The sequence below is a fragment of the Clupea harengus genome, chromosome 14 (assembly GCF_900700415.2).
Source record: "Clupea harengus chromosome 14, Ch_v2.0.2, whole genome shotgun sequence".
In the NCBI taxonomy this organism is placed as follows: Eukaryota; Metazoa; Chordata; class Actinopteri; order Clupeiformes; family Clupeidae; genus Clupea; species Clupea harengus.
The window spans coordinates 7,695,278-7,719,534 of record NC_045165.1 but is presented as its reverse complement, the minus strand read 5'-3'; the positions used below and the strand labels follow the sequence as shown (position 1 = coordinate 7,719,534).

At 44.9% G+C, this 24,257-nt stretch overlaps 2 protein-coding genes across 2 annotated transcripts in view; one reads left to right on the top strand and one right to left on the bottom strand.

The window, feature by feature from the left end:
* The first annotated feature begins 2,550 nt into the window (after positions 1 to 2,550).
* Positions 2,551 to 17,822, top strand: mideasb (mitotic deacetylase associated SANT domain protein b). Its single transcript, XM_012825023.3, has 12 exons — positions 2,551 to 4,629; positions 7,355 to 7,642; positions 8,049 to 8,397; positions 8,891 to 8,957; positions 11,325 to 11,467; positions 13,187 to 13,290; positions 14,232 to 14,307; positions 14,477 to 14,565; positions 14,675 to 14,818; positions 14,944 to 15,066; positions 15,486 to 15,655; positions 16,986 to 17,822. The coding sequence occupies exons 1-12, from the start codon at positions 2,809 to 2,811 to the stop codon at positions 17,212 to 17,214; spliced, it is 3,603 nt and encodes a 1,200-aa protein (XP_012680477.2). The 5' UTR covers positions 2,551 to 2,808; the 3' UTR covers positions 17,215 to 17,822.
* Positions 17,823 to 23,154: 5,332 nt separating this feature from the next.
* The window catches only part of crip1 (cysteine-rich protein 1), a 4,813-nt gene continuing 3,710 nt past the window's right edge, over positions 23,155 to 24,257 (bottom strand). The window contains exons 4-5 of the mRNA XM_012825006.2: positions 23,581 to 23,636; positions 23,155 to 23,397 (exon numbers count right to left, since the gene is read on the bottom strand). Coding sequence (XP_012680460.1) covers positions 23,593 to 23,636 — 44 coding nt within the window. The 3' untranslated portion in view covers positions 23,155 to 23,397; positions 23,581 to 23,592. The remainder of the gene's footprint in view (positions 23,398 to 23,580; positions 23,637 to 24,257) is intronic.

The following is a 24,257-nucleotide window of genomic DNA, read 5'->3' as shown; positions in this document are numbered from 1 at the left end:
GTCGATAGGTTGTTTACAACCAATGTCCTAATGAACTGCACGTAGTCTGAAGTTCAGTGGTGAAGCATTGTATCTTATTTGTCAGTGCTTGAAGGCTACACATCTTAAATGTCGCGCTGTGAGTAGAGATTCCGAGGGAAAACGAATTTTCGCAACCAAGCGTTGTATTTGAAAGCTTTTACAATAAAAGGGCAGAGCGACAGGAACCTGGCTGACGCGGATCATGTTGTCAACTATAGGCTACATAAGAGAGCAAGCACTGAAGCTTCACCATGTTTTGTCCCTCAAACACTTTTCATTCTGTTCGTAACCTTTGGTTGCTCGCGTAGGGTGCATTGTTGCCTCATTTTGTTGCAGTGTGCCATGGCATTAGTGACTCGATAATCCTTTTTCTGCAACAAAGGACTTCTCGTAAATAGCGCTGAGCTGGCTGGGGGGTGGCTGGGTCAGGAAGGGCTCGCGTGTAGTACGCAGTGTTTTTTTTCTCGATGTATGGAGAGGGGAGGAGGGAGGGAGGGGATGCCCCAGTGTCAAATGCATCTACGCTGCGCTCCCCTGTCTATCAGAACGCCAGGCTATGCATCACGATGGAGTTTACTGTTTAAATTAAGAATCGATAGGGATTAGGTAATTGTGCTTGACGTTGCAAGCCTATTAAATACGTTACCTCGTTGGTTGAGCTAAAACTGGGTCTTGTGTAACTAGGGCATTGTGTGTCTTGTTTTGTCCCAATAACATGGTTATCCTGTGTATAAGCAATGTGCGTCTAACTGCAATTGAAGAGGGAGGCATGTGCAGTCGAGGCCACAGTCTTATTTTCTTAATGCTTTTGTTAAACGGGCTGCGTTCGACATGAAGCTATGTCTCCATGTGGATAGGTGGAGAAGTATTCGTGTTTGTGTGCAGTCCTATTCAGTCACCTCTGAACACGAGCAGGGCAGCTGCTGCTGGGCTATTTTGAGGTGCGCAGTCTACAAGTTAAACAGGGTGATTGAGAGGCTGCAACTGTACTTTGGATAACCTGTGAACTACAGTGATAACGGACAGGAGTATGTCAGTGTATGATTGTAGGGAAAGGTCGTTGAGAAATAAGCTACATCGTCGCGAAACTGAACAACGTTTACAAAGAACAACGCCGCTTTTCACGTGGACTCCTTTTGACGAGGATCTCACTAAAAGCTCAATCGGTCAGGAAGCGGAGGGGCTGCATTTGATGGTCTTTAACACTTTAGTCAAACGCATAGCTTAGTCACTGTCTACAGATAATATACAGCTTGCTTGGCAAAAGCAGGAAGCGCAGACTGTGGTGCATGGAAGGTTATCCCTTTAGACCATGTATCTAAAGTAAATGGCACTACAGACGAGTTTGTGGTTACATCTGCGTGCTTCGTTGCATGCTGGCCCTGCTGACCTAAGACCGAAATGAAACACTGTGTCAAATCTAATAGCAACACGGGCACCTATTCAGCAATTCGTGTGACGTTACCTGTTTATTTGAACATGAATTATGTGTCTGTTACAAGCACTACATTTGACTACATCAGACACGATCATTTGAAGTTTTGAAAATTGGCAGACTAGTTAGATTGTTTTTAGCCAAGAAATTGAACGACTGGATTGAGCAATGTGTTAATTTCTTAGTGTTTCATGTTCATTCATGTTTTCTCAGCCTTCCATAAATAGGGCAGTTTTCATTTTGGTTTGGTTGTTTTGACATTTAATATGACTAGTAGATTCACTACTAAGACATTGTAAATAACCCAGGAGTGTCACTGACACAACTTAAGTGAACTCAGAGCACGTGCATCACATATGCACGCACGCACACACAGACAACACATAGCAGATTGATTTGTAAAAGAGGAATTTGTTTGGGCCAGTGTTTACTTACAGAGATGTGCTGTAGCCCAAACTTGCTGTGTGAGCACTGGAGAGTTTTGTTCTACCTTGCGGTGTGTGTGTGTGTGTGTGTGTGTGTGTGTGTGTGTGTGTGTGTGTGTGTGCGCGCCAGTGTTTGCACATGTGCAATATCAGAGTCTGGGTGCTTGGCCTTCAAATACTGTTTCTGTTCGGTACGAGAGGAATAAAAGAATAATGATTTGCCAGGCCTGTGTTCCTCTTATGACACTGCTTTTATTTTCAAGGGGCGTGTTTGTGTGCCTGTTGATTTACGTGCGGATTCACTCTGTGCTCATGCGTAAAGAAAGTGATACAAGCCACCGATGATGCTGTCATCGATGCCCCAGTTGTGGGCTTCCCCACCCAGACCCCTGTCCATTCATGATTAGGGTTGGGACCAGCTCCCCCACAGGCCTACACAATAGGAACACCTCTGGGCCGTCGTTCCCCAGAATAATACCCTCCTCTGTTTTCTTTTCAGAGTGGTACCCATGAATAAAGGAGGCCAGCCCTTCTCTAGATGCCCCAAGCCAATGTGGAGAGGTAGCAGTGGAGTGGGCTAAGAAGACGTGGGTGAAGAGGAGAGGCGTGTGCTCCCCATGCCCCCGTAGTTAACTAGTGCACGGTTTACAGCATATGTATGTATTTATTTATTTATATTAGGTTTTATTTATTTAAACTGATACCTGCTCTAAGCACTTGGAATTTCACTTAAATTTGTTGTCCTGTGTGGACCATTCAGTTGATGACTGTACTCCGCTTGGATATTGTGAATTGAAGAAACAAGGTTTTTTTTGCGCTTACTATAAGTGTTATGTGTGGTGTGGCAAGGGGGTGAGCCATGAACCCCTTCTACCCCCACACATAACCACCACCACCCTTCCCTGACCCGCCTCAATTCTGCCCTTCATGAAAGCCATGAGTTTACCTTTACAACAGAAGCCCAACAATAAGAGAACAGGCAAGCGCATTTCATTCTTCAAAGACCAGAGCGTGACCATGAAGGAGGCCTCCCAGAATGCATCTGAAGGGCCCTACTATGGCCTGGGTGGTGCCCTGGCATCAGAGTCGGGGCACAGTGCCACTTCAGGAGAGGCAAGCTCAGCTGATGAGGGGCAGCGTATGTTCCTGAACTCCGTTATCTTTAGCCCAGAGAAGGGAGAGCAGAGCCATGGACATTACCAGCAGATGATGCCCATGAAGTGGGCCCTCCAGAACCCTTCCCAGCAGCCTCAGCAAAGGCCCACTGGTGGCAACTGGTCGCAGAGCATCACCATGACCACCTGGACGCAGAACTTAGCCCCAAACTTGACTTCCCAGAACACTTTCCCCAAGCAGATGCCCTCTGAGGACATCTCTGCTCAGCAGCAGCAGCAGCAGCAGCAGCAGCAGCAGCAGACCGCCTCTACTAGGACTGGTGAAAAGCAACAACAGCCACAACAGCAGCACCAACAACTGGTGCCCAGCTCTTCTATAGATGCCTATAGAGATTCAACTAAAGGGCACGTTATGGACTGGGAGCAGCAGCAGCAGCAGCAGCAGCAACAGCAGCAGCAGCCACCTCAACAGTCCTTTCATCCAAGCCATAAGCCTGCAGGACTAAACACTCAGCAGCACTCAGGAACCAACCCTGCTGGTATCCCTGCTGGTGTGCTCCAGCCATTTCAGGTGGCCTTTGGACAGCCTAAACAGCACCTGCCAGCTGGCTACTATCAGGTGTTCCAGCAGCAAGGTGGTAGGACGTTGCCAAATTTGAGTTATAGCATGCAGACTAACTCACAGCATCAGATGCAGTCGCTGCAAAAGCAGGATCAACAGCATGTGCAGAGACAGCAACAGCAGCAGCAACAGCAGCAGCTGATCTTGCAGCAGCAACAACAACAAATGCAACATCAATACCAACAGCAACAATTAATTCATCAACAACCAGTGCAACAGCAGCCACACCATCAGCCCCAGACACAACACATACACCAGCAGTCACAACCGATGCAGAAACAGATACAACTCACACAGCACTCTGAGCAAATGCATGAGTTACAGGCACATTTAGAGCACACCTCTCAAGCGCAACAACATCAACAACATCAACCACAACAACAGCCCATGCAGCATATACATTCACACCCGACGCTGCAGCAACAGAAGCTGACAACACAACAGCAGCCACAACAAAGTCAACAGCCTCAAACCGTTCCACAGCAGAAAAATGAACCACAAATTCAGCAGCACAGTCAGCACCAGTCAGAGTTCAATCCCAGTCACTCTCACACCCTCTCCCAGTCACATCCAGACCAGCCACAGACCCAGCCGATGAGCCATTCTCATTTACTCTCTGATAAATCAGCCAAGGACATCCAGTATCCCCACGACCCCCAGCAGTCGCCTCCCAGAACTTTGCAACCAAACGAGCCTCTGCAGCCCCCCCACAGGTCACAGGTCACAGGTCACAGGTCACGTCGCCTCTCCAGAGAAGATGAGGGGGCTCCAGGGGACAACCCTTTTCTCCTGCCTGCAGAGCAGAGCCAGGGGCCTCAGGGCTTCCAGGATCCCCAGAAAGGAGCCTCTGACAGGGCAGCAAGGGTCCTTGGGGGGGAGGAGGTGAAGGCAGCTCCAACGGGGGTGATTCAGAGCACGCGGAGGAAGAGGAGGGTCTCCCAGGAGGCAAATCTTGAGACATTGGCCCAGAAAGCCTCAGAGATGGAGTCCCTGCCGTCGGACATTCTGAAGGTAAGGATGCGTTTACTTTTGTCTGTTCCTCCAAGAAGTCAAGGCATTTGTGTGTTAATATGCATTTTCTGTGATGCAGAAATACAGTGTTTTGTAATAGATAGATAGATAGATGGATACTTTATTAATCCCGAAGGAAATTTAGGAAATGTATGCATAATGTATGCGAAGAGTGCCTCATCTTGCCTCAATTTTGAGCAAGCGCTGAAGGACAGAGTTGTGATCAGGGTTTATTTATTTATTTTAGTTAGTTTGTGAAAAATGAGTGAGAACATCTGTGCAGTCGTGCAGCACACCATCATTTCCATGATATCTAAATGTGGTGTACAACATTCAAAAATGAGGGAGGTTTATTGCGACAGTCACTCTTGTGTCAACAAAGACCCAGACATTTGGTCTGCTGTGAGACCAAATGCATCTTGTTTTTTGTATAAGCATTTCCTTTTGTAAACATTTTTTGCCTGTTATTTTTACAAAGCCTATGATTCATTATACATGTAATGACCTGAACTGTAATATGATTCCTGTGTACATATGTGCATTCTTAGAAGGTAAGCAAAAGATAGTCCAGCTTTTATCATTTTCATCCTTAGAGCGTAAAGAGGAGCTAGTCTGGCTTTACTCCTCCGGTACCTACTGGCTTCCATTTTCCTGCAGAAGACGGCTGGTTGAGAGGGCCCTGCAGGGAGGGCTTTAAAGGTGTCACTTCTGCACCGGTTGTTCAGGTTTCAATTGTGCTCACCATGGGAGGCGGGGGTGGGGGGGGTGGGGTGAGAGAGGTGTCGTTGCACAACAAAGCCAGAGCTGAAGCTGCTGCAGTGGCTGGCTACGGTCATACGTGTCTGTAAACAGTAAACAAAGCCACGGCCTGCATGTTCTCCAGCACAATTTAGATAAACATGAGCTGGGAGGACCCTTGTGAAACCGGTTTATTATGTAGCCCACTGACTTCTCATGTTCTGTGGCCAGCTAATGACTGGCTGTCAATGGGCCAGAAGGAGAACTATCTGTCACCGTGCCACTTCTGGTGACCAACACCAGCTGACTGTGTCATGTGTGATTAGGGTCTAGTGTCAGCTAAACCAGGAAGTAACTGTGCTGATGTGGGGAGTGTAAAAAGTAAATTTTTGCTTCTGTTACACAATAATGAGTTACGGTATACCACATGAAGCTATTTTGGAAGATGTTTAGGAGTGAGATGAATAGTTTCCTTTCTGATAAACACTAATAGACCCTTAATGCACCATTATTAAACCTGCTCATGTGTAGCAGAATTCATGACTTGATGAAGTTGATTTGATTGGTTTAGCATGGTGCTTTTTCTTCCACTGGACAGTACTGATTTTGCAGGATCTCTCACCAATGTCATGAAAATAAAGCACAAACAAAACCGGCGCCTCTAAAGTACAGTTTAGTCACAAAACTGCCAGCAGTGTTGAGGCATTTTGTTTAAAGGCATTGATTAAAGACGAGACTAAATACATCTTGAGCATTTTTTCTCGCATGTGCCCAGTGCTCTTGAAGACTTCTCTAAATTTGTGCAATCGGGGTAACATTTCATAGTGCTTTTGGTTTGTTTGTTTGTTTTATCTAAGAAAATGGACACCGAGCAAAGGCTCATAATTGTAGGTAGCAGAGGCATTTGCATGTGACCTGTGCAGGTTTGCTGGCGTGGTGTGTGTGTGTGTGTGTGTGTGTGTGTGTGTCTGTGTGTGTCTGTGTGTGTGTGTGTGTGTGTGTGTGTGTGTGTGTGTCTGTGTATGTGGTGTTGACAGGACTGCTGCCCTTTGTCTCAACACCCCTCCCCTTCCTTTGTGGCTCATCACATGGGGTGTAGTTGGGTTTGTGTGCTGGTATGAGCACATACACATGTAGCCTTTAGTTGGAGGTGAAGGCTAATAGCTATAATTAACGTTATGATTTTCATCTTATTATGAAAAACACTTTGGCTATCATCAATGCTCGTATTGTTTTCCCTTCCTCCAAAATGGTACATTTACCTCTGTTTTAGTAGTGTGGCAGAGTCTGTGGAAGCCTGAATGCCACCTACCATCCTGAATATGCTGAAAACTGTGACATTCCCACCAGAGGGTGTGCTGGGTAAATAGAGTCTGGTACAATAGACACCTGCCGGTTTGAGCCAATGTATAGACAGCCTTCTCCAGTGCTTTACCCTCTAGAATAAACCAGCAGTGGACTGATGTTTTTTTTTTTTTTTAAGGGCCGATACAATAATGATTATCTGTGACAAAAGCATTCAGGTATTGGCCAGCTCCCTTTTTTTATCATGTGAAATTGAATGCACTGTCAGACATTGAACGTGAAACCAGGAAACGTGCACTTAAAGGTGGAGTCAAATTCAAATTAATCAAATTCAGCTAATTACTCCTCAAGGTCTAGTTGTCTGGTCAGTCTGAACGCTCAAAAAAACTCTGCACACAGTCCTGGCTCTGTAAATGGGAAACAAATATAGTGGTTTGGACCAAGCCATAAACAATCCCAACGGTGCTACAGGAGTACAGAATGGAGGGGTGAAATTTAATTGGCTGTTGAGCTCAAATATCAACAACCTTTCGTGAAACCCGAGTGCATCTTTAAGCAGTTGTGATTGTCTACAAGTTGTCTGTTCAATGAGAGGTGTAATCTCTCTCTGCCCCCCCTCTCTTTGTCTGTGTGTGTCTGTGTGTGTGTGTGTGTGTGTGTGTTCGTGTTCTATTATCCACAGGATTCTCACAGGCCCTGGAGTCCTTCATCGGATCACTGCCCAAGAGATCGGGACATGGAGGGCGTGGCAGCCAAACGTCACCGGGACGAGTCACTCCTCCCTCTCGTCATCCCGGTGTCGGTACCGGTGCGGCCCGTAGAGCAAGGGTCCTCCCCGGAGCGAGACCCCGCAGGGTTTGGCCAGAGCTGGATTGGCCACACCTCCTCCTCCCACCAGGAACACAAGCCATCGGTCATCGTGACGCGTCGCCGCTCGCTACGCAGCTCTCTGTCTGACAATTCTGGCCAGGTGCGTTGGAGACCCATGTTTTTGCGTTTTACATTGGATTTGTTTAGAATTTTTCTGTATTGGTGATGGTGTAGTAATTATGCTGCTGCTAAGCACACCTAAAATGGGTCATGTAGTAGACACTGCCGATCGTTCAGTGCGGACACTTTGGTACAGACCATCACATCAGGTTTCTTAAAGATTAAAACAAATGGCATGTTTTTCATGTTTGTAACTTTTGGGATGTTTGGTCTCTCTCTCACTCTCTCTCTCTCTCTCTCTGCCTCAATGCTGGAGAATGTTTCAGGGCCCCGTTATTCATGCTAGTAAATCCTCCAATGTCCTCACCCTGACACTACTAAGCTGTTGAGGCATAAACTTTTTTTCTTCTCTCTCCTTTCCTCCCACCCTTCTCCTCTCTCCTCAGAATGGCGGTCCGGAGGACACCGACGGCAAGTCCGGCAAGTCCAAACGGCGGCCGCGTCCCGAGCCGCTCTTCATCCCGCCGCCCAAGCTGGGCACCTTCATCGCTCCGTCGGTCTACTCCAGCATCACAAACTACCAGAGCCACCTGCGCTCGCCCGTGCGGCTGGCCGACAGCGTCCTGGTCATGCCCCCCTACACGCCTCCGCCCATCCTCAGCCCCGTGCGGGAGGGATCCGGCCTCTACTTCTCCACCTTCCTCTCCACCGCTGCCGCCGCCGCCGCCGCTGGGAGTCATGTGCTGCCCCCAGTGGTCACCCCCAAATCTGCTACCCGCAGCCTGCTCCGCTCCAGTAAGCCCCGTCTCTTACTCCGTTTTGTAAGGCTCAGTGATTAACATCTGTGTGATCGTCTGTTGTTCTGTCATTGCGTCTCTCTCTGTCACTTATGTGTATCTATTTATTTATTTTGCAATGTACCTCCGGGAGTACTTGTACTTCATGCCACTGCACTTGCTGTAATTTGTTAGTTATTGTAGTTGTCTTGTTATATGTTCTCCCTCGTGGCACCAACAGGGGCAGTGCTCCAAATTTCGTTGCATGCAAATACAATAACAATAAAGACTTTCAAAAATACCTAAAAAAAAAAACATGGTGCATTTCCCCCTGAATCGAGATCTTTAGATGTCATGTTTGTTTGTTACCTGTTCAGTAAGTCTACTGTCAGTAAGTTACCTGTCCCTGTCTCCATACCTTGCCCTTCATAGTGGTTCAGAATTTTGAGCTTCTGCACGGCCTGAACATGAATGAGCAATGAATGAGTATCTGCTTTCTCCCGCTCTTTCAGACAGCTGTGATATCACGCCTCCCGTGCTCTCTGCCATGAGCGAAGCCACGCCTGTCAGCCTTGAGCCGTGAGTAAGACACACACACACACACAGAGAGAGAGAGAGAGAGAGAGACCACTCGGCATACCCCCTTTAGACAACGTGCTAGACAGTGTGTTCTGGTGGCAATAACAAAATGCTGTTTGAGAGACGCACATCACATGATATTTCAATGGGGCTTAAAAGACAAGACAAACACACAGATAGGTATGTGTTTGTCTTCTCTTTGGAAGGTTGTGTCTGCTCTCCTTCATGGCGATTTTAGCTTTCCCACAAACAACTGGTTTTATTGATGCTGAACTGGTGCTGTTGCATCCTCAAACCATCGTATCGCACCCTGCAGTGCAGTAGCACATACACGTCACATGCAAATATAGTGAACTTTCTTATGTACTTCTTAAGAATGGTTCTGACTGATCAAACACAGCGACTGGCGATTTAAGTCTGAATGCTGTCGGGACTTTTTTTTCAGGACTTTTGTTTTCTGCATCCTGAGCCCAAAAAAAGAAGAATCTGTTGACATACAGCTTAGCTGTCAAGGATGTGGTGTTTGAAATGTGGTTGGAGTTTTTTTTTTTTTTTTTTTTTTTTCTTTTTTTTTTCTCCCCCATCAAGCCCTCCAACCTCTCTGACTGGATGCCACACTACTCTCTGCTCTCCACTCAGCTGGTCCTCCTTCTTTTGTTGGGTTTTCTGGTTGGCTGTCCAAGGAGGCTTAGCCGGTCTCTCAAAAAGCTTCTCGTTCACCCAGATCAAATGCGTGATCCAGGAAGTGTGTGTGTGTGTGTGTGTGTGTGTGTGTGTGTGTGTGTGTGTGTGTGTGTGTGTGTGTGTGTGTGTGTGTGTGTGTGTGTGTGTGTGTGTGTGTGTTCATTGCATCAATATTCTGGCCTCTAGTAGAGCATGAATCACAGGGCCATCTCTTATGACTACTAAGCTCTGAGAGCCCAAGTGTCTGGCATAGTGACTCACTTGTGTGGTTCTGCTGTGGATTTGGGGAATTCACAATAGGGAAACAAAGCACTTCTTGTTTCCAGAAAAGAGGGAGAAACGTCAGCCTTTCACTTAGCCCAGTGGCCACCCTGGGGTGGGGGCTCTTATTGATGCCAGTGGCCTTGCAGATGTAGTCTGTAAAGACCCTTCTCTCTCTAGAAGAGTGTTGCGTGCACATTTCTGTTGTTGACTGTCAGAATATCAAGGATATTGCCCCGTTATTTACACATTTCATATTGGATTAATAATTATTACATTAACATTACATTTAGCAGACGCTTTTATCCAAAGCGACTTACAAGGAAATTGCATTTATACATCAGGAGCAGTTTAGGGGTTCAGTGTCTTGCTCAAGGACACTTACACACTTGGTAAGGAGGAATTGGGAATCGAACTAGCAACCTTACGATTACTAAACGCCTCTTCTACACTATGAACCACGGTCTCCCCCACAATTATCATTATAAAATGTAATAAATACATCGATCGTATATCATTCAGATCTACAGTTGTCTGATATATGTTAAAAGTTTATAAATCTGCATGCATCAGCTGACTGGTCGTGCACGTGTTTCAGATAACATCACTGAAGTTTGCTGCCACACATGCGAGCAAGAGCACTTAAGTGGCCTGTCTTTGAGAGTTCAGGGATCAAGTGTTGCTCATTATTAGAGATGTAATGGTGGGTTATGTAAGCGCGTGTGATCGTGGAAGTTGTCCTCTTTTCTGAATTTGGCGTAGTCAGCGGTCCAGAATCCCTGGGTTTGAGTGGGAGGGTGTGGGAGAACATGGAGCTCTGTGGGACAGCAGCTCAGCTTGGTGCCAACTGCTCAGCTTCTCCTCTGCTACCAACACCACCACACACACACACACACACACACACACACACACACAATAGACACACACACACAAACACACGGTGCCCACAGATATTCTTTTAAACATGCTCTTGCATTCTTTATTCTTATTGTTTATTTATTTATTGTTTAATTATTGTGTATATTTTAGCAAGCGTCAGAGATAGACCTTGTGTGAAAGGCATCTCTATCGAGCGCCCGGTTGTCTCCATGGTGACAAGGGTCTGTCCTTGAGTAGATAAATGTCAAGTGGAGGAACACAACAGATAGACTTAAATGCTGCATCACATAACTCATGTGCCTCTCTCTCTCTCTCTCTCTCTCTCTCCCCCTTGTGTTTAGGGAGAAATGGTGTACAAGAAGAAATGGAGGCTTATGTTTAACTGGTCTCTTTCTCTCTCTCTCTCTCTTTCTCTCTCTCTTTCTTACTTTCTTTCTTTCTTTCTCTCAGTTTGGGCAGAATTGAGTTGTAAAGGGGGCTACGCTTACCATTAATGACTCTTGGAGGCTTGTGCTTAACTGGTCTCTCTCTTCCCCCCTGTAGACGGATAAACATTGGCGTGCGCTACCAGGCTGAGATCCCAGAGCTCCGCGCCCGCCCCGCCTCTCAGTACGACCAGCACAAGGCTGAGCTGGTGTGGGCCCATCTGCCCGAGCTGGACGCCCAGCCCAAGCTGCTGGAGAGAGGTAGGTTCTCAGGCCCGGAGGTTTGGCCCCGCCGTGCCAGCCTTCAGTTCCTCCGCAGGGGGGGTGTTGCATCACTGTGAGTCCATTACTGCAAGGAACACTCAACCCACAGGAACCGAAAGAAGTGAATATTTTATATATATAATATATATGTTTATTTTGCGTGGTTTTTGCCCTTGTTTAGATAGTGAAGAGAAACAGGAAATGAGTGGGAGAGAGAGATCTGGAGTAGGATATGGGGACATGAATATGGGCACTAGGACCCATACGTGATTGGGATGCGGCCGCTCCCCCGTTGCAGACGATTTGACTAATGCAGCAACTCTTCAGTTGTGATGGGTGTATGTGTCAGTGAACTCTTCAGTTAGTGATGGGTGTATGTGGCAGTGAACTCTTCAGTTAGTGATGGGTGTATGTGTCAGTGAACTCTTCAGTTAGTGATGGGTGTATGTGGCAGTGAACTCTTCAGTTGTGATGGGTGTATGTGTCAGTGAACTCTTCAGTTAGTGATGGGTGTATGTGGCAGTGAACTCTTCAGTTGTGATGGGTGTATGTGTCAGTGAACTCTTCAGTTAGTGATGGGTGTATGTGGCAGTGAACTCTTCAGTTGTGATGGGTGTATGTGTCAGTGAAAAGCTCCGTGATATTTTGGTGCAAAGTAATCAATTGTACAACATGAGACTTTATGTCGCTATAAGGAGGAGGCGTTTCCTCACACTGATTTGCTGTAGTGCTGTTATTTAATTATTAGTTCCTGCTGCTCTGATTCTATTCTAGTTCAGTTCCTCGGTTCTTTTAGGGTAAGTGTAACTTTTTTTTTCAGCCAGAAGTGGAACTGTGTTTCAAGATATGAAACATTGATTTTTTTTAGATTAGATGAACAGTGAAATGTGAGGAGGTGAGCAGGACGAGGACGTTGCATTTATTTCAGGTCTGTGTAGACTGTCCCTGTAGCAGCATGGAGGTCTTGTTGATTTAGGAAGTGCTCTCTAGTTGGTCTCACTTCTGTGTTGTTGGTCAGATCATATCAGTTTTATCATTTCGACTCAAAGGTACATTATGTTGCTTTTAGATTTATTGCACCGCAATCCTGGTATACAGTCCAGAGCACTTGATTATTAAGTATTTTGCTTTAGTTTTGTTTTTCACACTTGAGATTGTCAGTTAAAGATTGTTATGCAAATGATTTAGATTTTTTTTTTAATGTAGGATTGGATGTTTGCTCAAAATATTAGCGTTATTGCTTTATTTCCTTTTGTTCAACCACTGTATCCTCTCTCTCCACATCATATTGTTTCTATTTTCTTGTTTTGCCGAACAGATGTTAGTTTACCTCTGGCGATGTTGTGGCCGTACCCTCACCTTTTAAAAAGATGCTTCATTAAAATTTCATGTGTTTCATTCAGACTCAGGCCAGCAGCTTGTGCCTTGAAGTGGGAGTCTGCATCTTTCGTTACAAGGCAACTCTTGCTGTTCTTTTGAAGTTGTCCGGGAGTAAACCAATTATCATTTCTCTCTCTCCCTCCCTGTTTCTGTTTCTCCCTCTCTTCCCCCACCCTCATGTTTCTTTCTTTCTTTCTTTTTCTCTTTCTCTTTCTCTCCCCACCTCTCTCTTTCTTTCTCTCTCTCTCTCCACCTCTCTCTCTCTCTCTCTCTCTCGATCTCTCTCTCTCATTCTCTTTCTCTCTCTCCCCACCTCTCTCTCTCTCTCTCTCTCAGTGAACGACCTGCTCCACCTGGCGTGCTCCAGTGCCCTTATGGGAGGGGGCACCAACCAGGAGCTGGCCATGCACTGTCTGCACACGTGCAAGGGTGACGTGATGGTGAGTAAGGCCCCGGTCCCCGGCCTATGAGCTCATCCCCAGTGAGTCATGACTCACCTGCCGCTCTGGCCACAGCTGTGCAGCCACCAGCCTGATCCTCGTAAAGCCTCTTAGCACCTTAAGTGGCCCCCTGGAGTGAGTCAAAGAATGCCATGCCATGAGTTTTGCAGCATGTACCTTAGTTCATAGCTTGAGACGTTAAGTCGTTTCTGGAGGGGTTTGTGAATAAGGCTCTCATAGGCACTTTCAAAGTGCCTCTTAGATTCTTCTACTGTCTTCTTTGACATTAGAGAGCGCGAGTCTATTGCCCTGTGAGTTGTGCCATACGGTCAGGTGGAAGTGGAAGGTCTGTTAGCGATCGTTTGTCAGTAATGCTCTAGAACTCTGAATCATCCCCTAAGGAATACCCCCAAACTTAGTGGAGAGGGCATCCGCTGCCAGCTATGTGAGCATAGCATTGTTGTCAAGGAGATGGAGGACGGCTGCCTCCAGTGCCCACTCACTCTCTCCCACGCTTCATGATTTTTGTAGTACGCTGGTATCCAGCAACCAGACTATATCCACAGATGGTCGGCTATTGTGCAAGAATATTTAGCCTTATAAAACACAGTTGCTGTGCAAAGTGACTTGACTGTATGTGTGTCCACATGCTCAGATGCGTCTAGGATTGAACCAGACACACACACAAACACACACACACACACACACACACACACACACACACACACACACAAACACACACACACACACAACACACACAAACACACACACACGCGCACACACACGCACACACACGCACAGGCACACACACAGGCACACACACAGGCACACACACACACACACAGTGGCACTAGGACTTTGTGGCATCAGAATGTTTTGTGAAACTGATATAGTGAAAAGGGGAACGTGAAAGTGATTATGGAAATGTAATTCTTTTGCAGGGAGCTCTTGCCCTCTTGCTGTTGGAAACCCCCATATTTACTAAACCTCACCCGCTGAGTGACTATCATTATTCAGGTACTGAGTGTATAAGATTGTGTGTGTGAGTGTGTGTGTGTGTGTGTGTGTGTGTGTGTGTGTTTGTGTGTGTGCCTGTCTGTTGTTTACTGACATAATTGTGTATATATATATATTTATGCATTATCACCAGGCACTCTGACCTTAAATGTTGCACATGTCTTTGAAGGATCAGACAACTGGACGACTGTTGAGAAGCGCTTGTTTAACAAAGGCATCTCTGCCTACAAGAAGGATTTCCTAATGGTCCAGAAACTGGTATGCACTCCTCCCACAGCTGTAACATCTGGGAAATGAATCTTTGTCGAAGAAAACTCATAAACAGAGTTGTAACACTGTGTGTGTGTGTGTGTCTGTTTTTACACAGGTGAGCTCAAAGACGGTTGCTCAGTGCGTTGAGTTTTACTACACCTACAAGAAGCAGGTGAAGATTGGTCGGAATGGAACTCTCATCTATGGAGATGTTGAGCCACCAGAGACAAAACCAACAGAGGAGGAGGTGGACTTCAAGGTATGGGAAGACAAAGTCTGTGTGTGGGAGTGTTTAAAATACATTGTCCCAATAAATATTCAGTACTTTACTTTCTATTTACTTCTATTATTTGTGCTTTAACATCCTGCCCTGTGCTTAAGCAGAGCTCTCAGAAGTTTGAGCCTCTCAAGCAGGAGGAAGACGGCAGGAAGTGGGAGAGGTCAGCTGACAGGAAGAGAGAGAGCAGTCCCGGAAGAGTGACACAGTCCTCAGTGACCACTGAACATGTAAGTGAGGGCGACTATGAGGAAGACTACACTTCATTAAAAGAGGAAGCTGCTCCATGCTTTTAAGGAGAGCTAATGTTTTTCAATTCAGTAAGTTGCAGAGATTTCTCTTTGGTGTATTTAGTTTTGAGTCATAGTAATAATGGTGGTGAACTCTAGTGCCATCTTGTGGCTGGTAGAGGATATGCACATGTGTTTTTGGTAAGTGGGCTTTGACCTTGCTGACCTGGGGTCAGATGATTGGGCGAATCTTGCAGTTGACAGTTCTGTTGCTCCGGTCACTTTCATCAGAGCTGTTAGAATTGTGACATTTCCAACATGACAATGAGAAGTGTTTAACTACAAGCATGTGTGTGGAGTAGTATTAGGACACACCTGTCTTATCAAAATTGTGTGTGTGTGTGTGTGTGTGTGTATAGTCAGAGAAAGTGTTGTCCCAGAAGACCCAGGACGGTGGTCAGAGGGACCAGGCTGTCTTTGCCCCCCAGAAGCCTGATCCTGGATCTGCGCAAAAGAGTGGAACCTCTGGATCCGCTGGCAAAGGCGTGGTTGGACAGGAGGGGGAGTTCCCCTGCAAGAAATGTGGCAGGTGAGTGGGGCAGTCTCAGCCCAACATACAGTAGGTCTCCAAGTAATCATTAAATAAACAAGCTAGGTTCATGCTAGGCTAACGTTATTACCAAAAGCAATATATTTCAATTGAATCAGGTGGTATGTTTGTTGTTCAGGCTTTAAGTCATTGCGACTGCGACCCTTGTATTTCAGTTATTTACCCAGAGTTTGTAGATGTGGCCTCCAATCGGGGAACCCTGTTCCTAAGGTTCATAAGTCCATAAGATCCTCATGAAGACCCACAGCCACCATATAGTGTGTATGTAGAAGCTTAAACAACAGCAAAATATATGCAGTCATTGCATTTTTTTTTGGAATTTCTATGGAATTATCAATGGAATGGCTACATTTAAATGATTGTGTGTAGACATCAGCAGCTGCATTTCTCCAGGCACTGCTAGATTTTGCAGTGTGTGTCCGCTTTATTTATATTACACAGGAAACGTTTTGACTTAAGTAACTCCGATAGAAATCTCTGGTTTGACCAGCTGCGAAGGCAGCCTTGCCCCAGTCGGATTCTAAAGAGCTGCCCGTGGCAACAAGCGGCTTGTTATTATCAACGGTCTCCTAGCAACTGGAGCACAACTGAGATAGGCAGTGCCATGCCCCTACACTGTGTACAGTTACTCTGCCTAGAGACCGTGCGCACTCTCTGAATCACTCTTACCTTTCATAGTCTGTCCAGCTTAGCGCCCTACTTCAGTTAGGCCTCTTCCCAGTTTGTCTGCAGACTATACAGGCCACAGAGTAATTGCACCGTTTCTGTTGGGAGGACAGTCACTGTGCAATTTGGCGGTTATATTTGTGTTACCTTTTTATTATAAGTATGTCCAGCCAAGTGTTGAGACAGGCCTCTCAGGACTCAGACGTACAGATCTCTCACTGCCGTTCCTTGTTCTGAAAGTCAAGTCGAGCTGTGATGACTCGAGCACTTTCCCATCTCTGAGCTTTAAAGGAAGAGCTTTAGAAACACCAACCTCTATTTGGTTACTCTAGATAAAAAGTCTTATCTGAAAATCAAAGTATTAGTATGGTCTAGTACAGTACAGTATGTCGTGCAAAGGGTGTATGTAATTGTCACATATCCATTTGATGGTGTATGTAATTGTCACATATCCATATGCCGAAACAAGAATGAGCCTTATATGTAGGGGTAAGGTTATGTTAGGGCAGAGTACAAGAATGACGTTCCACACAGATAAGTAACCCTTAGAAATGTTCACATTTATGAACAATGTTTTCTGCCTTCATTTCACTGTGGTGCATTTGGAAGCCTTATGCAACCCTGTTTATGCCCCCCCTCTCAGAGTCTTCTTCAAGGTGAAGAGCCGCAGTGCACACATGAAGAGCCACGCCGAGCAGGAGAAGAAGGCGGCGGCTCTGCGCCTGAGGGAGGCTGAGGAGCGAGCGGCCGCGGCTCTCTCCGCCGCGCGGCAGAACGGCGCCAAGGACGGCAGCAGAGCGGGCAGCAAGAGCAGCAGCAGCGACGACTCCTCGGACGAAGACGAGGACGCAGACGACGAAGACTGGCATTAGGCAGAGGATATAGGGGTCGGAACTCCGAACTATGGCAATGCAACAGTGTGGTGTACATTCACTGGCCTCCTCCGACCTCAGGTCTGTGGCTGTTGGACAAAATGGCATTTTTAACTAATGTGAAAGTTCAGAAGACCTTACCGTTGAGTGAGTGAGTGAGTGAGAGAGTGTGTGTGTGTGTGTGTGTGTGTGTGTGTGTGTGTGTGTGATTAGTTTGATCTGATGGTTGAGGTGGGAATGTCCTAAAATATACACCATACTATAAAGGCGCTGGTATGCTTGAAGGATTGGTCACTGCGCGTGCCAACTGTGACATCATCACAGCGCCATAACCTTTTCTACTCGCGCTTCAGGCACACTTGACTCGCCTCAGTAGGTGTCGCTGCTCACAGAAATACCATCGAAACTGCTCCAATTCAGCACATTACTGTCCAGCACCAGAAATAGACATGATGGTTAAACAGTATCCCCAGTATTCATTTGTGGACTAACTGCTGGAAGCAGCAATAAGAAAAGGTAATGTGCCGAATAGAGAACAGTGAAATAGCCTATATGACATGACAGTTAAACTGTATTCGTTTGTGGATTAAACTGGATGGGCCCTAAAAGTTTCTGGTTAGTGTTTATTTATTGCTAGTCGCCAGCAAAACTAGCCTGTTACCTAACGTTAGCCATAGGTTAACATATGTTGTTATGGTAACAAAAGACACTCTCAACTGCATTATGGAACATTATTTTTTTTTTATTTAATTTTTTTTCCCTGTGTGTGAGCACAGCCGAAATGCAAAATTTTGACCCTCAGGTCTTCACAAGGCAAGAAGATAACGTTAGTAAACCATACAAATGTCTGATCTTTTCCAATTGTTGCAGCAATCTCCCTCCATGAGTTGTGTGCCATCTGTGAATCCCTGTGCTCCTGCATTGACGGATCATAGAGATGCCTGTAGAGACGGGCCTGCTCAGACTCGTGCCTCCAGCTCGTCCATTTTGCATGCTCGCCAGCGGCGCCGTGCGCATCAGCTTTCCGAAACTGGGAAGTTGCACGACCGGCCTAAATGATCCCAAAGCTCACGGCGCGCCTTTTGGGGCGCACACCGTTGTGCACAAGGACAGGAATCAGTATGAAATTCACATAAGATCTGCCACCTACTCCCTCCATGGTGTCCTGTATAGGATAACCAGTCATTTGTTCTTTAGGTTGATTTAAAAAATTAAAAAATATGTATGTTTTGTCTGTACATGAAGACTCAGTCAGGGACATGGACATGTGTGCAAGACCCGTGTGTGAGTGTGTGTGTGTGTGTGACTGTGTATGTGTGTGTGTGTGACTGTGTATGAATGTTTCAAAGCTGTCAGGGGTTACCTACCTTTATCACTTTTTTATTTTTGGTTTGATGTTCATTTGCAAATCGAGGGCTACTATAGAGGGGTGAGCACCCCCCTCCTCTCTCTTTTCCTCTGGAGAGAGCTCCTCTGTCCAGATTGGCCATCCAAACCAGTTCAGCACTTTGATGTACACACGCTAGTGGAGAGACCCTCTCTGACGACCACGGCCCAGTGGGTGTGAAGTGGACCCCCCTCATCGTTAGGTGGATCACTATGACTGATCATATCTATTATCGAATAAGTACTCTGGTGAAAAGAAATGTGACGAAGAGAGAGTGAACAAGCACGGGTGAACGAGTGCACAAAGCTGAGCTGTGCAGAGGACTTCTTTTTCTTTCTTTTTCATCTCATTTTGTCATTTCGCTCCCTCTCTTTCTCTTTTTTGTAACTGCCAAAAGCTTGTTTGGCCATGTCTCTGTGGTGCTGCAAGGCAAGCGCCAGGTTTATCCTCATCAGAGGCTTCTTCTTCTTCTTCTTCTTCTTCTTCTTCTTCTTCTTCTTCTTCTTCTTCTTCTTCTTCTTCTTCTTCTTCTTCTTCTTCTTCTTCTTCTTCTTCTTCTTCTTCTTCTTCTTCTTCTTCTTCTTCTTCTTCTTCTTCTTCTTCTTCTTCTTCTTCTTCTTCTTCTTCTTCTTCTTCTTCTTCTCTCCCTTTAAAAAAAACTTTATGGTTGAGGCCTTGGATGTTTTTTTTATTGTTCTGAATAATTTTAAAGTTATTAATGTGATTTTTATTATTATTACAACAACTCCTATTATATATATTTTTAATCACAATTACTGTACTATTGTCCTGGTTAATTGCTGATATAAAAACTGTTAAGTTTTATTTTGTTGTTGACACCATGTTTGATAAGAGTTGTATTTCTTCTCATAAACAATGCCCGGTGTGATGATGAGCTCTTGATATAAGTGGTCAAATGTTCAAAATGAAAAATGTTTCAGCAGAATTGAGCAGACTTTAAAAGCAGACTGTCATCTGCCTTTCATGCGTATGCGTTTGCTTTAATGAAACCTACCCCCAAAGAGCAGCATTCATGTTTTAATGTTCCGTTGTGAAAACTCTTCTAGATTGAAAACGATGATGGAGTTATTCCTGTGCATTCTGAGTCTAGGTTTGAGGTCTTCTTTTACAGTTTGTTTACATTTTACAGGCTCAGAACAAAAATGGCTTACAGGTGCAATAAATGGCCTGGTGCAGGAATTGGATTAGAGTGCACAGTTATGCAGGAAAACGTAGTCTTTTTTGAAAACCATGACTTCAGAATTAGATCAGAGTGCACAGTTATGCAGGGAAACATGGTCTTTTTGAAAACCATGACTTCAGAATTTTTATCGTTGTTGTGAGTCTGCAAGCACTTTTATGTCTTGGCAGGAAAAGCTACCTAAAGAGTGAGTGTGCTGTCGTTTCCTGTGCTGATTTTGTAACGGGTCCTCTGTGACAAAATCAGCAGCTCTGCTCCGTTTCCTGTCAATCTCACTCCATCTCTGTCTGCATACCTCCTCTGCCAAGTCACTCTGGCAACAGAGCCAGTGGATCTGCATAGCCACACTATGAGAATATTGGAGATGCTATCAGCCAAGCACTCAGAAATGCAAATTCTGTGTTTCTTCTGTGCTGCGAGAGTGTGTGTGTTTGTCCATGCGTGTGTTTGTGTGCGCGTGCATGCGTGTGTATGAGGAAGAGAGGTGGAGTGAGCTTTCAATGCAAATTAGTTATTGCTCGTGTGTATGTGAGTGAGTGAATTAATTTTAGGTCATAAATTGTAAGACAAAAAACTCATACACAATTTTCCTTGACTGTTACATTGTTTTCTACGCTGTGTTTTGTATTATAATTTTATTGTGGTTTTGATAGTTTTGATTTTTCATAAGACTGGGCATTGTGTTGAAATTACCTGGACAGCTGAATTTTCTGTCTTTCTTTTTGTTTGGTTCCTCCATAACCCCCCTCCCCTCTCTTATGCAACCAGCCAAGGCAATCAAAGTGTTTGTGAAGACAGGTTTATGAAATACTATGTGTAAATGACCTTCATTGTTATTTTCATAAAGGCCTTGTACACTAAGTGTGAAAGTGGGAATGAATCCCAGATGCTTTTTACTACAGAGTTAATATTTGTTTTCATTTGAGTTTTTTTTTTTTTATCTCCTGTGATTTTGTATAATAAAATAAGGGGTCATAAACCACCTTGCAAAATGAAAGCCTTCTCTGTTTGATGAGATTTTTTTTTCAGACACCATTAGATGAGACTCATTGAATGAGTCATGGTTAACTGTGTTAGGCAAGTATTTAGACACGTCTGTGTATATACAAATAATGATCCTAGCTTTGGTAGGGTTTCAGTGACTTGTGTTTGGTGTGTGTATTTGTAGTTAGATTGCACAGAAGTCAAGTGCATAAAAGGTGTTTGGGAGTCCTGGGTTACCATGGAAATGGATCAGCTGTAGGATATAGTGTTGGCTTATTGATGCCACCACAAAAGACCAATGAAAGGGTGAGTCTGTGGGTAGGTGCCCGACAGCACTGCTGTAGGGTACTGCTAGAATTCAAGCTGTTGCTTCAGCCTGACTGTGGGACGTTATGCTCTTCCACCACAAGGAGACAGCATTGAGTCTAGAAGTTTCTCTTTCAAGAGTTTCTGAACGTCTCCCAATCTTTGGAGCCAGGAACGCAGAATCCCCCACCACACTCTGGATTATTCATCATCATCATCATCATCATCATCATCTATGTTTCTGTAGATTCTCCATTTATTTCTGTTCTTTTGCTATGGGGGAGCTGCTGTGGCTCAGAACTACAGATCGCCATCACATCACTGATTAGACCACATTCTTTCAAAGTCTCTTTCTCAAGGACCAGGCATTATCTTTATAAATCATCGTTGCCTCACATTGGAAAACCGGTGTAAAGGGCTCAATAATGTGTGATTGTACGATGTTTTGTATTCTTTAAACTCTGTGGAAGTTGTTCAAAGGTGGTATATTATAAGTTTAGTTGGTACATTTAAAATCTACCACAGCATTAACCATAATTGAAGCTCCTTTGGGAATTTAAAATACATTCTTGACACCACGAGAACCATCATATTCTACTACTACTACTACTACCTTCCTAACTAAGTTGTTGTTTGAAGAATGCATGAGACCCTAGTGAATGTAATGGAGTGTGGAGTTTCTCTGAATGTTGGAAGCAGAGCAGGGCTCGTTGCCCAGATGGTGTGATCACTGAGGTGTGGAGATGTTCGGATGGAGCAGGTGAGATATGAAGAAGTGGTGCTGGGGAAGTGGAGTATGGTGTTGAGACTTCTCGTTAAGTCAGCTTTTATTTTTTTATTTGTGTTCAGACACGTCTGCAAAAGCATATCTTCGCTGGCATCTTAAACAAACTTTCCCTCACACGTTGCCTCACACAAACAATGCCAGTGATATTAATGAGTTTAAAGGCGTTCTGTGACATTTTAATGTGCTTTAATTCAGGGCTCATTGGAAAAGAGAACCCATTCTAAATCAGCAATGCATGTCAGACCTAGTCATTCCAGTTCAGCCATAAAGTCCGTTACTGTGACTGTAACTATAAAACACTGAACAAACTGTCCAAGGAAGCCAGTATAAAAATACACCTCCTTCCTTTTTTTTCTTTCTTTCTTTCAGTGAGTCCGGTAGGTCTTTTCCTGTCATAGTTTTGCAGCTGTCTCTGGTCTGACAGATTTGAGTGTGAACAAAGGCCTGTGTTTAATGAGCCAAGCCGTCGGTGGAGTGTGTATGTGTGCATCCGTTCATGTGTGTGTGCGTCTGAGAGAGAGAGAGAGTGAGTGAGAGAGTGACAGAGCGCGGGCGAAATCTCTGTTGGGTCTTGTTGATGTCTGTAACCACGGTAACGGCTGCCCCTGTCATCAATAGGAAGTCTGTGCCAGTTCTTTCTCCATGGCGGCTCTTGCGGTTTTCTGACGGTACAGGGAGTGGTTGCACCAGGCAGGAAGGATATGGTTATTTAGATACAGCCAAGACATTAACCAGCCATACTCTTTGGTGTATCCAAGGCCAGTCAAAGCACTCTGGGCCTTAGAAATTCTACATATGGGAGTGCATGGGGGCTGCACAGAGAGAGATTTCCAGTCATTGCAGTATTTTCAAAAGGCGTGTGAAGGCATGAGGTTGCTTAAGGTAGAGCGTGTAAATGTGTTATCGGTTTATTCAGGTGAGTCCAAAAGGAAGCCCAGTCTTTTTGAAGGGAACTGCTTAATTTAATTGAACTGTGACATGCAAAGTCAAGTTTAAGCTGCTTATCCATCAAAGAGACCCTTTGTTTGTCTCATGATGTTATTTGAAGAGAGGTGTAAAAACTCTAATGAAATTTGTGTCTACTAACATAATTGGATTGCAACCGTTGCCAGAGTCTGAAGTTGATTTATCAGTTAACCGCGGGGTGTTGGGGTATTTTACCATTTTTAACCATAGTTGATGTAAATGTTTTTAACAGTAATGACTGAAATGATAAGGATAAGGGGGAGGATGAAAATAAAAGTGCCCAAATAAAAGAGGAGACAAAAGTGCACATGAAATTACAAACCAGATGTTTATTTTAAAAAAGGATGAGGAATGTTAAAAACTGACAATGAAACCCCTAAGAACATTAGCCATGTGGTATCACATCCAATGACATTCCACAATAAATGTTAACAATAATATACACTAGTTCCAAAACAGGATGGTTTATTTTGTAACATTGTTTTATTCATTATTGTTTCGTTTAGCTGATTCTTCTTCTTCGTCAAATGTCTGCTCTTCAAGGTTGATGAACTGCAAGCACAGAAAGACAACGCATTAGTTGAAATTGCACAGATGCTACAATGCTCACTTTGATGTCAATGTTTGTGCACGCATGCAAAAGCAAGTCCATTCTCTTCATAACAACCACTCTGTGCACTTTGGACAGAGCCTTTGTCTTAACGTGGAGTTTGACCTCATCGAGGAGCGTCCTACCTGAGTCAAGGTCTATTTAGTATATGTGTGGCTCTCAGCGCCGCCACGCCCAAACCCTGAGGAAGAGAAGAGGGAGAAATAGATGAGACAGAGGAGGCCATAAATCAGGAACAGGAATAAATCCAGGGCAAGGGAACCCCCCCTGACACCCTCACTCTGGGGATGGACACAAAACTGTTGCCATGACTACAACCACTGTCAGAAGATCACAGTGTAGTTAACAATGTGACACAAAACTGTTGCCATGACTACAACCACTGTCAGAAGATCACGGTGTAGTTAACAATGTGACACAAAGCTGTTGCCATGACTACAACCACTGTCAGAAGATCACAGTGTAGTTAACAATGTGGACAACAATCATGCAGTGACTCCACCCATACACAGATCATGCTCATGGCCCATCATAATGAGCGTTTAAGTGCAGTAGCTGTGGTTGGGCTCGAGGTATTCAGTAGCGTTGCTGTATTCAGCTGGCTAGATTTTTAGCAAGCGTGCGGTGCTATTTCAACCGCTGATTTCAAATTTCATAGAAGACGGGGGAAATAAACCGTGTTCATGAAAACTCTTCCAACTGAAGAGCATTCCCTCCTGACTAAACTAGAGAGAGTTTTCACAGTGACCAAAGCCTGGCGTCTGAAGATGCGTGTGGTGATTAGAGAGGTTGGAGAGGTGGC

Coding starts and splice junctions, on each gene's coding strand:
- mideasb (XM_012825023.3), top strand. CDS start 2,809: ATGAAAGCCATGAGTTTACCTTTACAACAGAAGCCCAACAATAAGAGA. Junction 4,630..7,354: donor TGCCGTCGGACATTCTGAAG/GTAAGGATGCGT, acceptor TATTATCCACAG/GATTCTCACAGGCCCTGGAG. Junction 8,398..8,890: donor CCGCAGCCTGCTCCGCTCCA/GTAAGCCCCGTC, acceptor CCGCTCTTTCAG/ACAGCTGTGATATCACGCCT.